The 14,977-nt window shown below is 42.6% G+C and overlaps 1 protein-coding gene across 1 annotated transcript in view; it reads left to right on the top strand.

Annotated features, from left to right (window-relative positions):
- Positions 1-14,977, top strand: part of TXNDC11 (thioredoxin domain containing 11) — a 71,274-nt gene that overhangs the window by 34,419 nt on the left and 21,878 nt on the right. Inside the window, exons 6-7 of the mRNA XM_056534131.1 lie at positions 13,472-13,584; positions 14,631-14,831. Of these exons, the coding sequence (XP_056390106.1) occupies positions 13,472-13,584; positions 14,631-14,831 (314 nt within the window). The remainder of the gene's footprint in view (positions 1-13,471; positions 13,585-14,630; positions 14,832-14,977) is intronic.

Here is a 14,977-nt window from a genome sequence, read left to right as displayed (position 1 = left end):
CTACGGAAGCCGGTGAGTTGCCTAGCAACATCTGGAAGGCTACAGTTTGGAGATCACTGTGCGGTGGTCTCTAAACTGTGGCCATTCAGATCTTGTAAAACTACAACTCCCAGGATGCACGAACAGCAAACAGCTGTCTCGGCATGCTGGGAGTTGTAGTTAAGTACCTCCAGCTGTTGCATAACTAAATCTACCAGCATGCCCTTGGTGATCAGTACATGCTGGGAGTTGTAGTTTTGCAACAGCTGGAGGCACACTGGTTGGAAAATACGGAGTTAGGTAACAGACCCTAACTGAAGATTTTCCAACCAGCGGGCCTCCAGCTGTTGCAAAAGTGCAACTCCCAGCATGCACGGTCTGTCAGTACATGCTGGGAGTTGTAGTTTTGAAACAGCTGGAGGTAAAGGGTAAAACACTACATATACAATACAGGGTAAAACACTACATATACACCCCCTTTAATATGCATATTTGGTATCGCTGCCTGCATAAATATCCCAACTATTAAAATAAAATGTTAATGATACCGTACAGTGGACCTAAAAAAAAGTCCAAAATAGCTGCTTTTTTTTATAACATTTTATTCTAAAAAAATGTTTAGAAAAAAAAAGTATTAAGTTTTATATAAGCAAATATGGTATCAATAAAAAGTACAGATCACAGCGCAAAAAATGAGCCCTCATACCGCCGCTTATACGGAAAAATTAAAGTGATAGGTCTTCAAAATAGGGGTATTTTAAACGTACTACCGTATTTATCGGCATATAACACGCATTTTTTAGGCAAAAATTTTTAGCCTAAAGTCTACCTGCGTGTTATATGCCGATAAGCCGCTGCAGTTCAATGATTTAAAGCGGGAGCTTTAAATCAATGAACTGCAGCGGCTTTTTCAGGTGCAGAGACTGCCAGCTTCTCTGTCCCTGCTGCCGCCCCTTCTCTCCCCCTGGCTATCGGTGCCGCTGCCCCTTCTCTCCCCCTGGCTATCGGTGCCGCTGCCCCATTGCCGGCGCCGATAGCCAGTGGGAGAGAAGCGGCGCCGACAGACAGGGGGAGAGAAGGGGCGGAGGCACCCATTGCTGGCGCCGCTGCCCCGTTGCCTCCCCCATCCCCGGGTGTATAATTACCTGTTGCTGGGGTCGGGTCCGCGCTGCTTCAGGCCTCCGGTGTGTGTCCCCTGCGTCGTTGCTATGCACTGCACGGCGTGGCGCAATGACGAGTGACGTCATTGCGTCTCGCAGCGCATAGCAACGACACAGGGGAAGCCACACCGGAGGCCTGAAGCAGCACGGACCCGACCACGGCAAAAGGTAATTATACAACCGGGGATGGGGGAGGCAACGGTGCCGGCAATGGGTGCCTCTGCCCCTTCTCGCCGGCAATGGGGCCGATAGCCAGGGTAGAGAAGCGGGGGCAGCAGGGCTCTAGACCCCAGGACAGGCAGGGGGAGAGAAGCGAGCAGCGACTGCCTCTCTCTCCCCTGCCTTTCCTGGGGGCTTCTGCGGGGTAAGCAACAGTGTATCGAGGTATACACGCGCAAACACACGCACCCTCATTTTACCAAGGATATTTGGGTAAAAAACTTTTTTTACCCAAATATCCTTGGTAAAATGAGGGTGCGTGTTATAGGCCAGTGCGTGGTATACTCCGATAAATACGGTAATTTTGTTAAACAGTTTGCAATTTTTTTTTAAGTGCAATAGTAATAGAAAAGTATATTATCATGGGTATAATTTTAATCCTATTGCCCCAAAAAATAAAGAACACATGTAAATTTTACCGTACATTGTACGGCGTGAAAACGAAACCTTCCAAAATTTGCTAAATTGTGGTTTTCTATTTAATTTCCCCACACACATAGTATTTTTTGGTTGCGCCAAACATTTTATGATAGAGTGATGGCATTACAACGGACAACTTGTCGTGCAAAAAACAAGCCCTCATACTAGTCTGTGCATACTAGTCTGTGGATGAAAATGAGTTATGATTTTTTGAAAGCGAGGAGGAAAAAATTTTTACGTAAAAAAAGTTGTCCTTAACCCCTTAAGGACTCAGCGTTTTTCCGTTTTTGCATTTTAATTTCTTCATCACCTTCTAAAAATCATAACGCTTTAAATTTTGCACCAAAAAATCCATATGATGGCTTATTTTTTGTGCCACCAATTCTACTTTGCAGTAACATCAGTCATTTTACCAAAAAATCCACGGCGAAACGGAAAAAAAATTCATTGTGCGACAAAATTGAAGACAAATTCATTTTGTAACTTTTGGGAGCTTCCGTTTCTACGCAGTGCATTTTTTGGTCAAAATGACACCTTATCTTTATTCTGTAGGTCCATACGGTTAAAATGATACCCTACTTATATAGGTTTGATTTTGTCGCGCTTCTGAAAAAAATCATAACTACATGCAGGAAAATGTATACGTTTAAAATTGGCATCTTCTGACCCCTGTAACTTAATTTTTCCGCTTACGGGCCGATATGAGGGCTCATTTTTTTGCGCCGTGTTCTAAAGTTTTTTATCGTTACCATTTTTATGTTGATCGGACTTTTTGATCGCTTTTTATTCATTTTTTTATGATATAAAAAGTGACCAAAAATACGCTATTTTGGACTTTGAAATTTTTTTGCGCGTACGCCATTGACCGTGCGGTTTAATTAATGATATATTTTTATAGTTGACATTTACGCACGCGGCGATACCACATATGTAAATTTTTATTTACAGTTTTTTTTTATGGGAAAAGGGGAGTGATTCAAACTTTTATTAGGGAAGGGGTTAAATGACCTTTGTTAACTTTTTATTTATTATTCTTTCACTTTTTTTTTTTTTTGCAGTGCTATAGCTCCCACTGCACACACTGATCTCTTATGCTGATCCCTGCAAAGCCATAGCTTTGCACGGATCAGCGAGATAGGGGCTCGATTGCTCAGGCTTGGAGCAATTAAACCCCGATCGGATGCAGCGGAGTCAGGTAAGGAGACCTCCGCCTGCGTCCCAGCTGATCAGAACATCACGATTTTTATCGCGATGTCCCGATCAGCCCGACTGAGCTGCCGGGAAGCGTTTACTTTTGTTTTCAGATGCGGCGATCAACTTTGATCGCCACGTCTGAAGGGTTAACAGCGTACGGCACAACGATCGGTGCCGCACGCTGTTAACCCAGGGTCCCGGCTTTCGTTAGCAGCCGGGACCGACCCGGTGACTGCGTGACCCCGTTTTTCACACCGGGACAGGGCTTAGCGTGTACAGGTACGCCATGAGTCCTTAAAGGGGTACTCCCGTGGAAAACTTTGTTTTTTAAATCAACTGGTGCCAGAAAGTTTAAACAGATTTGTAAATCACTTCTATTAAAAAATCTTAATCCTTCCAGTACTTTTTTAGGGGCTGTATACTAAAGAGAAATCCAAAAAAGAAATGCATTTCCTCTGATGTCATGACCACAGTGCTCTCTGCTGACCTCTGCTGTCCATTTTAGGAACTGTCCAGAGAAGCATATGTTTGCTATGGGGATTTTCTTCTCTGGACAGTTCCTAAAATGGACAGCATAGGTCAGCAGAGAGCACTGTGGTCATGACATCAGAGGAAATGCATTTCTTTTTTGGATTTCTCTTTAGTATACAGCCCCTAAAAAGTACTGGAAGGATTAAGATTTCTTAATAGAAGTGATTTACAAATCTGTTTAACTTTCTGGCACCAGTTGATTTAAAAAAAAAAAAAAAAAAAAAAAAAAGTTTTCCATGGGAGGTTTTCCAGGGGCTGTAAAGTTAGTTTAGTTTATAATGTCTGTACCTGTGTGTGACGGTTTTCTCACAATTCTGCTGTGATTTTCACCTCAATATATTTAACAGCATACAAAATGACTATTGTCTTAGATTTTTCCCAGGTTGCAACGTGGCAGAGACCTGACTCACTAGTCAGCTGATGACAGGGAGCCTGTCTGCTTCAATGGGTGGAGGGATCGCTTGGTGGGAGAGAGAACAATCTGTAACTAATGCAACAGCTGTAGGCACCCTGATTGAAAACCACAGGTCTTTTGAATGGATGCAGCTCATTTTATCTTTCAATAGGTGGGGTTGCTGATGTGTGGGAGGGAGGAAAAGGGAATTATGGGATTTGTATGCAAAAAAGAAAAACTCTCCCACCAAGGGATCCCTCCACCCATTGAAGCAGACAGGCTCCCTGTCATCAGCTGACTGAGTCAGGTCTCGGGAAAAATCTGAGACGGCAGTCAATTTGTATGCTGTTAAAAATAAATATTGGGGAGAAAATCCCATAAGAATTCTGAGAAAACCATGACACACAGGTACATAAACTAATTTATGAACTACAGTAACCTTACAGCCCCTGTAGCATAGTCAAATAAAAAAAATCGTGGAATACCCCTTCAACATGAAACGTGGTACACATGTTACTAATGCCAACTACAAACATATGATCGGTAAATGAACCCTTACCAGGGGCGTTGCTAGGACTGCAAAAGACTGGGGCTACAGCCCATAGCCCAAGCCACGCCCTCGTTCACACCCAATCTCTCACAGTATACGAGAAATATTATCACCATACAGTTAGTGACCATATCTGACAAATATTACCAATAATACCAGTACAAAAACAAAAATTTAAGTGATTACAGGACCATATGGAGGTATATACCAATTGTACTCAGGCTCTGTAAACCATATAAGTGATTATATACAGGACCATGTAGAGGTAGATACCAGCAAAAAAGACAAAAAACAACTCCAAGGTTTCGGTGTTCAAATCAGGGCTGAAGCTTTATTGTACCATAAAACAAAGCACATTGTTATATGGTGCAATAAATATTCAGCCTTGATATGAACACCGTAACCTTGGAGTTGGACTCCATAAGTGATTAAGGGTACGTTTACGCCTGCGTATTTTCTGCTGGAGATTTGCTGTAGCTGATTTTTGTACCGAATTAGTCAGTGGGCAGCAAAATCTACTAAGCAAATCTGCAGTAGAAAATACGGACGTGTGAACGGAGACCTAAAATTACATCTAGGGACTCAGAGATGGTGTGTTTTCTGATCAGCGGCGTCCTCTTTCTTTTCTTCTCCATTCGGATCAGACCAACATGACTGCTTCTTCTAGCCAAAACTTCATCTCTTCGGCATCTGCAGGACAAACCTGTTAGACTCCGCATTTTTACAATGCCCTCCTCTACACAATCTCCCCATCTATAGGCCTCCACACTATAAAAATGCCCCCTTGGTGTCCTGCTCTGTAAAAATGGGCACGTAACTAGCCAGGTAGTTAGGTAGCCAGTTTTTTTTAGGCAAGTAGGCAGGTAAGTAGCTAGGCAGTTAGGTAGGCATGTATGTAGATAAGTTAGGTAGCCCGGTATGACAGTAGGTGAGTGTTTCCCAAGCAGGGTGTCTTCAGTGGTTGCAAAACTATAACTCTCAGCATGCTCAAACCGCTTTTGGCTGTCTAGGCATGCTGGGAGTTGTAGTTTTGCAACACCTGGAGGCACCCTGGTTGTGTTACACTGCCTTGGAAGGCTTTCAATGCAGTGTTGTTTTACAACCAAGTTGCCTCTAGATGTTGCAAAACTACAACTCCTAGCAAGCCCAGTCTGGGCCTACTGAGAGTTGTAGTTTTTCCTACATCTACAGAGGGACATAAGATAGTAGTGGGGTCGTGGTGTGGCGTGGCCAACACCTTAACCCCACCTCTTCACCATGTGGGTCAAATATTTTTCTGCCGAGCCGGCCCCCTGGTCCACACCGAGCCTCCTCCCGAATGCCGCGGGTCCCCCGTGGTCGAGGCTCTCCACTCTCTCAGTGCCAAACTGATGGGCGGGCTGGCATCTTCTGGCAGGCTGTGCCAAGGCTGGCCCAAGACCTTGTGCTGCCTGGGTCCAAGAGTGAAAGCTGCGGCATTAGGTAAGCAGCAGTTCCCCCACATTAGGTATCCAGCATGGTTTCCCCACATTAAGCGGCATAGTCCCCCCCGTCCCCCCCCCCCCCCAAAATTATGTTTCCCCAGTATTAGTTTCCCCACATTAGGTGGCCAGCATAGTACCCCCCCAAATTAACCCCTTAACGACGTGCGCCATAAATGTACGTCCTGGTGAGGTGGTACTTAACGCACCAGGATGTACATTTAAGTCCTAAGCATAACCGCGAGCATCGGAGCGATGCCCGGATCATGCGCGGCAGGTCCCGGCCCACCATTAACCCCTCAGATGCCGTGATCAATACAGATCACGGCATCTGCATCATCGCGGGCACTAAAATGGATGATCGGATCGCCCGCGGCGATCCGGTCATCCAGCACGGCAGACAGAGGTCCCCTCACCTGCCGCCTCCTGCCTTCCCGGCGTCTTCTGCTCTGATCTGCCTTCCCGCAGACCAGAGCAGAAGATGACCGATAATGCTGATCAGTGCTGTGTCCTATACGTAGTACTGAACAGTATTAGCAATCGAGTGATTGCTATAAATAAATATAAATTGCTATGTAAAAATAAAAGTAAAAAAAATGTGAAAAACCCCCTCCCCCAATAAAAACGTAAATTGTCCCATTTTCCCTATTTCACCCCCAAAAAGTGTTAAAAAATATATTTTATATATATATATATATATATATATATATTTGGTATCACCGCGTGTGTAAATATCTGAAATATTAAAATAAAATGTTAATGATACCGTACGGTGAACGGTGTGAACTTAAAAATAAAAGTCCAAAATAGATGCTTTTTTATAACCTTTTATTCCCCCAAAAATTCATAAAAAAATGGATTAAAAGTTCTATATAAGCAAATATGGTATCAATCAAAAGTACAGATCACGGCGCAAAAAAATTAGCCCTCATACTGCCTCTTTCGGAAAAATGAAAAAGTTATAGGTCTTCAAAATAGGGGGATTTTGAACGTACTAATTTGGTTAAAAAGTTTTTGTTTTTTTTAGCGCAACAGTAATAGAAAAGTATGTTATCATGGGTATCGTTTTAATCGTATTGACCCAAGGAATAAAAATCGCATGTCATTTTTACCGTAAATTGTACGGCGTGAAAACAAAATCTTCCAAAATTAGCAAAATTGTGGTTTTCTTTTTAATTTCACCACACAAATAGTTTTTTTTTTTTTTTTTTTTTTTTTTGCGCCATACATTTAATGGTAAAGTGAGTGATTGCATTACAACGTACAACTGGTCGCGCAAAAAAAAGCCCTCATACTAATCTGTGGATAAAGGCGAGGAGGAAAAAAAACGAAAATGTAAAAATTGAATTGTCTGCGTCCTTAAGGCCCAAATGGGCTGCATCCTTAAGGGGTTAAGCAGCACAGTTCCCCCCCTCTTCAATTAAGTAGGCAGCATAGTACCCCCCCCCCCCCCCATTAGGTAGGCAGCATGGTCTCCACCCCCCCCCCCCCAATTAGGCAGGCAGAATAGCTTCCCCCCCCCAAATTGAGCGGCATAGCAGTGAGTGGCCTAAGAAAAATTAAGAAAATAGTCTGCCCCGTGAGATACCCACCGTGGTGACCCTTACCCACCTACATTTGCGAGGGCTTTTGTTTTTGTCCCATAGAAGTCTATGCGAAATATGTTACTGCATAACTTCCAAACAGCTGGAAATATTTCTGTAATACTTGGACACGTTACTTATGTCCACTAGAAATATATAGGACAGTTAATTTAACCCTTACCCACCCCCATTTGCCAGGGTTTTTGTTTAGTCTCATGCAAATCTATGGGAAATGTATGTTCCAGCATAACTTCCGTGCAGCTGGAGATATTCCGATAATACTTGGTCCCACGTTACTTATATGTCAAATAAAATGTAACCCTAACCTACCCCTTATGTGAAGGCTGGGGTTTTTGTTGCAAGTACAGTATATGGGATTTCCAGTACCTTACTCCACAAGCACCTCTCTGTATGCCCTGGTGAATGCATCAGTCCGGCTTGCAAGCCACACCCAATCTTGTAGATACACGCCCAGCCTTTAAGCCACACCCCTATTTTCTGCCCTTTTTGTGCATCTGTCTGGCTTACAAATCATGTTCACTTCCACAAAGCCACGCTCCTTCTTCTATTTTCAGCTTACAATATTTTATCACAACTCAACCCCACCTTAGGACAGGATATGGGGTCAGGATATAATATGAGGACGGTATGAGGTCAAAAACTTCCTCCTTGCTCTGCTTTCCTTCCTAAGGAGGAAAAGCAACTAACACCAGGTACTCAGCTAGTGCTTAATAATATTAAAGCGGAACAGTTTGTTCCTAAACGCTGAGCAGCGGAGTACCCCTTTTAACATTCTACCAAGCTTTCTTCTTTCTTAAACTAAATCCCATTTGAGCTAGTTGGGCTAGGTTTAGAGTGAGGAAACATTCCGAGGGTGCCCGTGACCGACTGAATTAGTCGTTGCTAGGATTCCGCTGGAAGAAGGAGCAAGATTATTCTTTCAGCAGTGGAGTATTAGCGGGTAAAAGCTCTGCCACTGAAATTCCGTAGTGCACACTGGAACGGAATCCCATTGACAGCAATGGTACTCTGCTGCACCAAAGTTTCTGACCGTAACTTATTCTTATTTAAATACAAGAATGATGTGTGCCTGCAGCTTGTGCAGCAGGAAATGGAGTCCCTGCGGGTCAGTGCAACAGCAATGCACTGTCCCGTATGATTATGGCTTTTAAGGAACAATACTTCAGTAATTCAGCATGTGATGGAGCACAAAGAGATACCATATGGCCCATTGAATTCTTCATTTTATGGCGATTTGAATGAATGTACACCTGATTTCCCCACAGTCATACAGATGTCCAGAAAATTATAGAGCTGTGTTTTTACGAGCGGATATTTTTGCACAGATGGGAAAAGAACAGTGGGGAAATAAATAAAAAAAAATTCAGAGTTCTGTTAGTAAATGCACTTAGATAAAAAGCGATAAAGCAAGCTTTAGGATTTATGCTGTCTGTTTTTTCTTTCATGGAAGTGTGGCACAATCTTATCGCATCTACGATAAAAAAAAAATAATAAATGTAAATTAAGGGGGTATCGCAGCTTCAGCAGAATTCAGATGTTCAGTGTTAACAGACCATACCAAAATATACTTAGTTCTCCACTTCTGGCAAAATGGAAATGCCAACTTGGCTTACATCAGTATCAGGTCACATGTTAACTTTTTAATTATGCTGTTACCCTGCCATATTGCCTCAACGCCCATTAAAAAATTAGGGGTCTTGACGTTACAAGGCCAACGAGTGCTGCATTTTGTAGCTAATCTACTATTCTCTACTTTATATTTCCCCTAAAGACTATTTGTAAAATTGCTCTTAAGATAATTGGGGGGGGGGGGGGGTTATTGACTATTTTTCCAATGTGAAACATTGGTTAGTCCATAAATAAAATGGAGAGTTGAAGCAAGGAGATACAGTCCTCCAAGCACTCCCTAGTGGGATATTATGGATGGGAGGGTTGGGAGAAGGGGAGTGAGGAAGTTGTGACACCACTGATAAGCAATAAAACAATTTATTATTAAGAAAGATGCAAATAACGAAGAGGGTGGGGTAGTCCACAGGGCCCTTGTGGATACTATCCTAGTCCAACTAATGCTATAGTTAGTACATATGCTGGATAAAATATTAAATGCAGTAGTAGTAAGAAAAAGAACACCAACAATGATAATTGATGAAAAAATGTCCCTCTAAGCCAATGCATCTAAAACTGCTGAAGACTCTAATTATAATCCAATATGGATCCAGTTGGAGAATTAGTTAATTGTGGCTACTGTGTATCTAGTATATAGACTGTGGTCCAATAATAAGGTGCAACAATAAGAGCTATGCTCTGTTTGTATGTAGAATCCAGTTGGCAAACAATAATGTCACGCTTTGGAGCTGTGCTCCATTATCATTCTCATAAAGTAGCAGTTGTTGCAGAGCTATGCTCTTTAAAGCACTCCTGTAGGGGAAGATAGCAGGAGACTATGTCCCGTTCACCCATTCCTGGTGGTGGCCGTTCGGATACGGTGTATGGCTGCAGCGCTCCCATCTGCAGAAGCAGGTCGGCTGTGTGTCACAGGGATTGCCCGCAGTTCGGGAAGTTGGCAATCTGCAAAGGCCGTGTCTCAGCAGCTGTGTGTGGTGTGCGGGAAACAAGTGCCTCCTCTCCAGTGTGTTGTACCGGAGTCTGCAGACTTGGTGTCTCCTGATGCAGTCTGGGTTGGGGTCTTGAGATTTCTAGAGTGCTAGGCTATACGCGTTTCTGGAGGTCATCTCCTCCTTATCATCTACTGAAAAAAGGAGATGACCTCCAGAAACGCGTATAGCCTAGCATTCTAGAGATCAGGAGACAAAGTCCACAGACTACACTACAACACACTGCAGATGAGGCGCCTGTTTCCCACACTGTGCCGATCATCACAGGCCGTTGCCGAGACGCACTGTGCGTCACACACCACTGCTGAGATACTGCCATCGCAGATCGTCAACTTCCCAAACCGTGGGCGCTCGCTGTGACAGATAGCTGACCTGCTTCTGCAGGATCCGGACGGCCACCACCAGGATTGGGGGAGTGGGACATAGTCCCCTACTATCTTTCCCTACTGGAGCATAGCTCTGCAATAACTGCTATTTTATAAGAATGACAATGGAGCACAGCTCCAAAGCGAGACATTATTTCCCAACAGGAATTGACGTACAAACAGAGCATAGCTCTGCAAACGGCTCACATCTTCATTTACAGGGACACATGTTCGAGCATAGCTCTTATTGTTGCACCTTATTATTTAACCACAGTCTATATACTAGCTACATAGTAGCCACAATGAACTAATTCTCATACTGGATCCATATTGGATTATAATTATAGACTTTAGTGGTATTAGATGCATTGGCTTAGTGGGACATTTTTTATGGACTAATTTTTGCATTTATCATTGTTGTTGCTGTTTTTCTTACTACTACTGCATTTAATTCTTTATCCAGCATATGTACGAATTATAGCATTAGTTGGACTAGGATAGTATCCACAAGGGCCCTGTAGACTACCCCACGCTCTTCGTTATTTGCATCTTTTTTAATAATAAATTGTTTTATTGCTTGTCAGTTACCTTCCCCCCCCCAACCCTCTCATCCATAATATCCCACTAGGAAGTGCTTGGAGGACTGTGACTACTTTACAGAACCCTTAGGCACTTTTGGATATTAAGTGCCCCACAGTTAATCTTAGCACCCCCCTTTAGCCTTTGTGAGCTGCACTTTCTTTTCCTGGGTTTGCACATAATAGACAGTATTTTATAAATGTATTAATAAAAAAAAATATGGAGTATGGAATATGTTATTTAAAAATGATGAATTGATGGATGAATGGTTGAATGGATTAGGCAGTGGCTGAGTGACAGACAGAGGGTTGTAGGCAATGGAAAATATTCAGAGCAAGGTCTTGTTACCAGTGGGGTCCTCAGGGATCTGTACTGGGACCCATTTTGTTTAATATCTTTATCAGTGATATTGCAGACGGTCTCTATGGTAAGGTGTTACAAATCTTTGTGTCGGCAAAAAAGATGAACAGGACTGTGTTCCTAAAGGGATACATCAAATTAAAAAGGATTTAGGTAAACTAGAAAAATGGTCAGAACCCCTAACACTGACATTTAATGTGGATAAGTGCAAGATAATGCACCTTGGACCTAAAAGCCCAAGGGCACAGTATAGAGTACGTGATGCAGTCCTAACCTCAGTATCTGAGGAAAGGGATTTAGGGATCGTTATTTTAGAAGACTTAAAGGTAGGAAGACAATGTCATAGAGCAGCAGGAAATGCTATTAGAATTATTTGGTGTATAGGGAGAGGTATTAACAGTAGAGAGGGAAGTGCTCAAGGAGGGGGGGGGGACGGCTAAAGATATTAACATGAAACTTGGCACACATTACTTATATGTCAACAACAAACATAGGCTAGGTGATTTAACCCTTACTTACCCCCATTTGCCAGGGGCGGGGCTTATGTTTAAAGTTCTATACAAGTCTATGGGAAATATGTTACTCCATAACTTCCAAACGGCTGGAGATATTTCGATAATACTTGGTCACATGTTACTTATATGTCCACTTAAAATATAGGATAGTTAATTTAACCCTTAACTACCCCCATTTGTGAGGGTTGGGGGTTTTGTTTAAAGTCCCATGCAAATCAATGGGAAATGTATGTTCCCACATAACTTCCGTACAGCTGGAGATATTTCAATACCTGGTAAACGGATTACAGGTCGGGATATGAGGACGGGATAGGACGACCAGGATAGGACGACGGGATGGTCGGGATATGAGGACCGGATAGGAGGACGGGATACGAAGTCAAAAGCTTCCTCCTTTGATTATTTTCCTCCCCAACAAGGATTAGGAAGGAAAAACCGGGTAACGCCGGGTATTCAGCTAGTATATCTATAAAACTCAACGTGTGTATGTTCCACAAAAACTTCCAAACGGCTAAAGATATTAACATGAAACTTGGCGAAAATGTTACTTATATGTCAACAACAAACATAGGATAGGTGATTTAACCATTTACTCACCCCCATTTGCCAGGGGCGGGGCTTATGTTTAAAGTCCTATACAAGTCTATGGGAAATATGTTACTCCATAACTTCCAAACGTCTGGAGATATTTCGATAATACTTGGTCACATGTTACTTATATGTCCACTTAAAATATAGGATAGTTAATTTAACCCTTAACTACCCCCATTTGTGAGGGTCAGGGTTTTTGTTTAAAGTCCCATGCAAATCAATGGGAAATGTATGTTCCCAAATAATTTCCGTACGGCTGGAGCGATTTCAATACCTGGTACACATATTACGGTTCAGGATAGGAGGATGAGGTAGGTCGTCGAGATATGAGGACTGGGAAGGGAGGTCGGGATGTGGGGTTGGGATATGACAACAATATATGAGGACGGGATATGAAGTTAAAAGCTTCCTCCTTTGTTTATTTTCCTCACCAACAAGGATTAGGAAGGAAAACCGGGCAACGCCGGGTACTCGGCTAGTAATTTATATAAATTATGATATATAACAGAACATTACATAAATGGTAAGCATAATTTAGAACATACTGTATATAATTTGTATACTCTCGGGTGTCATTAGTTTGCCCACACACCACTCATGCAATGGGAGAGCTAGGGCTGCATTCTGAAGCTTGTGGGGGGTCTGACCTGTGGATAGGGAATAATTGCTGGAATACCCCTTCAGATCAGATTTTGCATTAGGAATTATGTGAATGACTCTAGCAGAGGAAACCTCTAGATCATGCTAGAACAATGCTGTTCAATTTTTGTAAGCCATTTTTCAAACCCTGTTTCTCATTGAATTTCCATTACATGACACAAAACTGAAAGAAAATGGAATTAATCACGTTTGGATAGGAGATATTAACAAACTGGACTGGATATATTGGAAGGATATAATCTATTATTTTTACTATATTGTTACTTTCTCTACAGATTATATAGATACTATACGATTTGGAGTAATCACCTGTCAAGCACTCGCAAAGGAAATCTCTCTGAGCAGCCCAGGAAGTGTTTATTTGCATAGAAACGTCAATTCCTCTCTAGTAAGTATGGGATCATGGGATCAATAATAAAAGCTGTGTGTTCTTATAAACAGCTCTCTTCTAAAGTCATATTGTTTTAAAGGGAAATTGACAGCGGCTTCACCCACACTTAACCCAATACACAGGGTTATAGTGTGGCTGAACCGGATTAAAATGAGGTATCACTTACCGAATCTGTGTTCTGGTTCTAGAGATGCATGTTGTATTAGCAGACATTGCTAATCTGGAAATTGCCGGCTGTGTAATGGAGGCGGGACCTGCATCCACTCTGCAGTGATTTGCCAGTCAGCCTCGCACTCTCATTGGTGACAGGGTCCCTTGTAAATTCATAAGATTAGTGAGCATATTGGGGCAAAGGGGATGGAGGCTAGGATGCTGGGTATGCAGAGTCCCACCACCATTGCACAAGGAAGGCCATTTCCAGATTAGCAATCTTCGGCACTAGACCCCAGATCGGGTAAGTGATGCCTCATTGTAATCTGGTTACATTGTAATACCTCGCTATAACCTCTTGTATTTGGTTTAGTGCAGGTGAAGCCAGTGTTTTTCAGACAAAAATTCATTTCCTTTAGGCTGTCAAAGGCAGCAGCATATTTTGGACATGTGTCCTATCTCAAAGATCAGGATTAGAGATGAGCGAATTTACAGTAAATTCGATTTGTCATTAACTTCTCGGCTCGACAGTTGATGACTTATCCTGCGTCAATTAGTTCAGCCTTCAGGTGCTCTGGTGGGCTGGAAAAGGTGGATACATTCCTAGGAAAGAGTCTCCTAGGACTGTATCCACATTTTCCAGCGCATCGGAAAGCTGAACTAATTTATGCAGGAAAAGTCATCAACTGCCGAGCCGAGAAGTTCGTGACGAATCAAATTTACTGTAAGTTCGCTCATCTCTAATGATAACTTCTGTTGTTACTCCCTTTTATCTGTCCTACTGTACTTCTTTGTATTCTGAGTGTCAAGTGTAACTTCTTGTTGCTGACTTGCTCTGTTTGGCACGGTACCTCATCCATTATATCAGGACCTCTTGTCGTCTTTCCTGCCAGGTATACCCTAATCATGAAATGAATTTCACAGCTGCAAATATCTGCAAGTGGGCATTAGATAATCGGGAGACCCTGCTGCACTGGATACGCCCTCATGGGGGCAAAAGTCTTCTGCTGAACAATGAGCTGAAGAAAGGCCCCGCTCTCTTCATGTTCATTCCATTTAACCCTCTAGCTGAGGAGCAGCAACTCCTGGATGAGGTTGGTAATAATTCCTTATGTTTCAGTAGTGCTGCTAAAACCTCTTTATGCCAATACCCAGACATGATTTATTGATATTTAAAAGTCTGTACAACTGTGCTGATTTAGTGTGACTTGTATAATAGTGTCTTCATATTTTTTAAAGA

The sequence above is a fragment of the Hyla sarda genome, chromosome 8 (genome assembly GCF_029499605.1).
Source record: "Hyla sarda isolate aHylSar1 chromosome 8, aHylSar1.hap1, whole genome shotgun sequence".
In the NCBI taxonomy this organism is placed as follows: Eukaryota; Metazoa; Chordata; class Amphibia; order Anura; family Hylidae; genus Hyla; species Hyla sarda.
The sequence above is the reverse complement of the archived record's forward strand: the minus strand, read 5'-3'. Positions and strand labels throughout refer to the sequence as shown.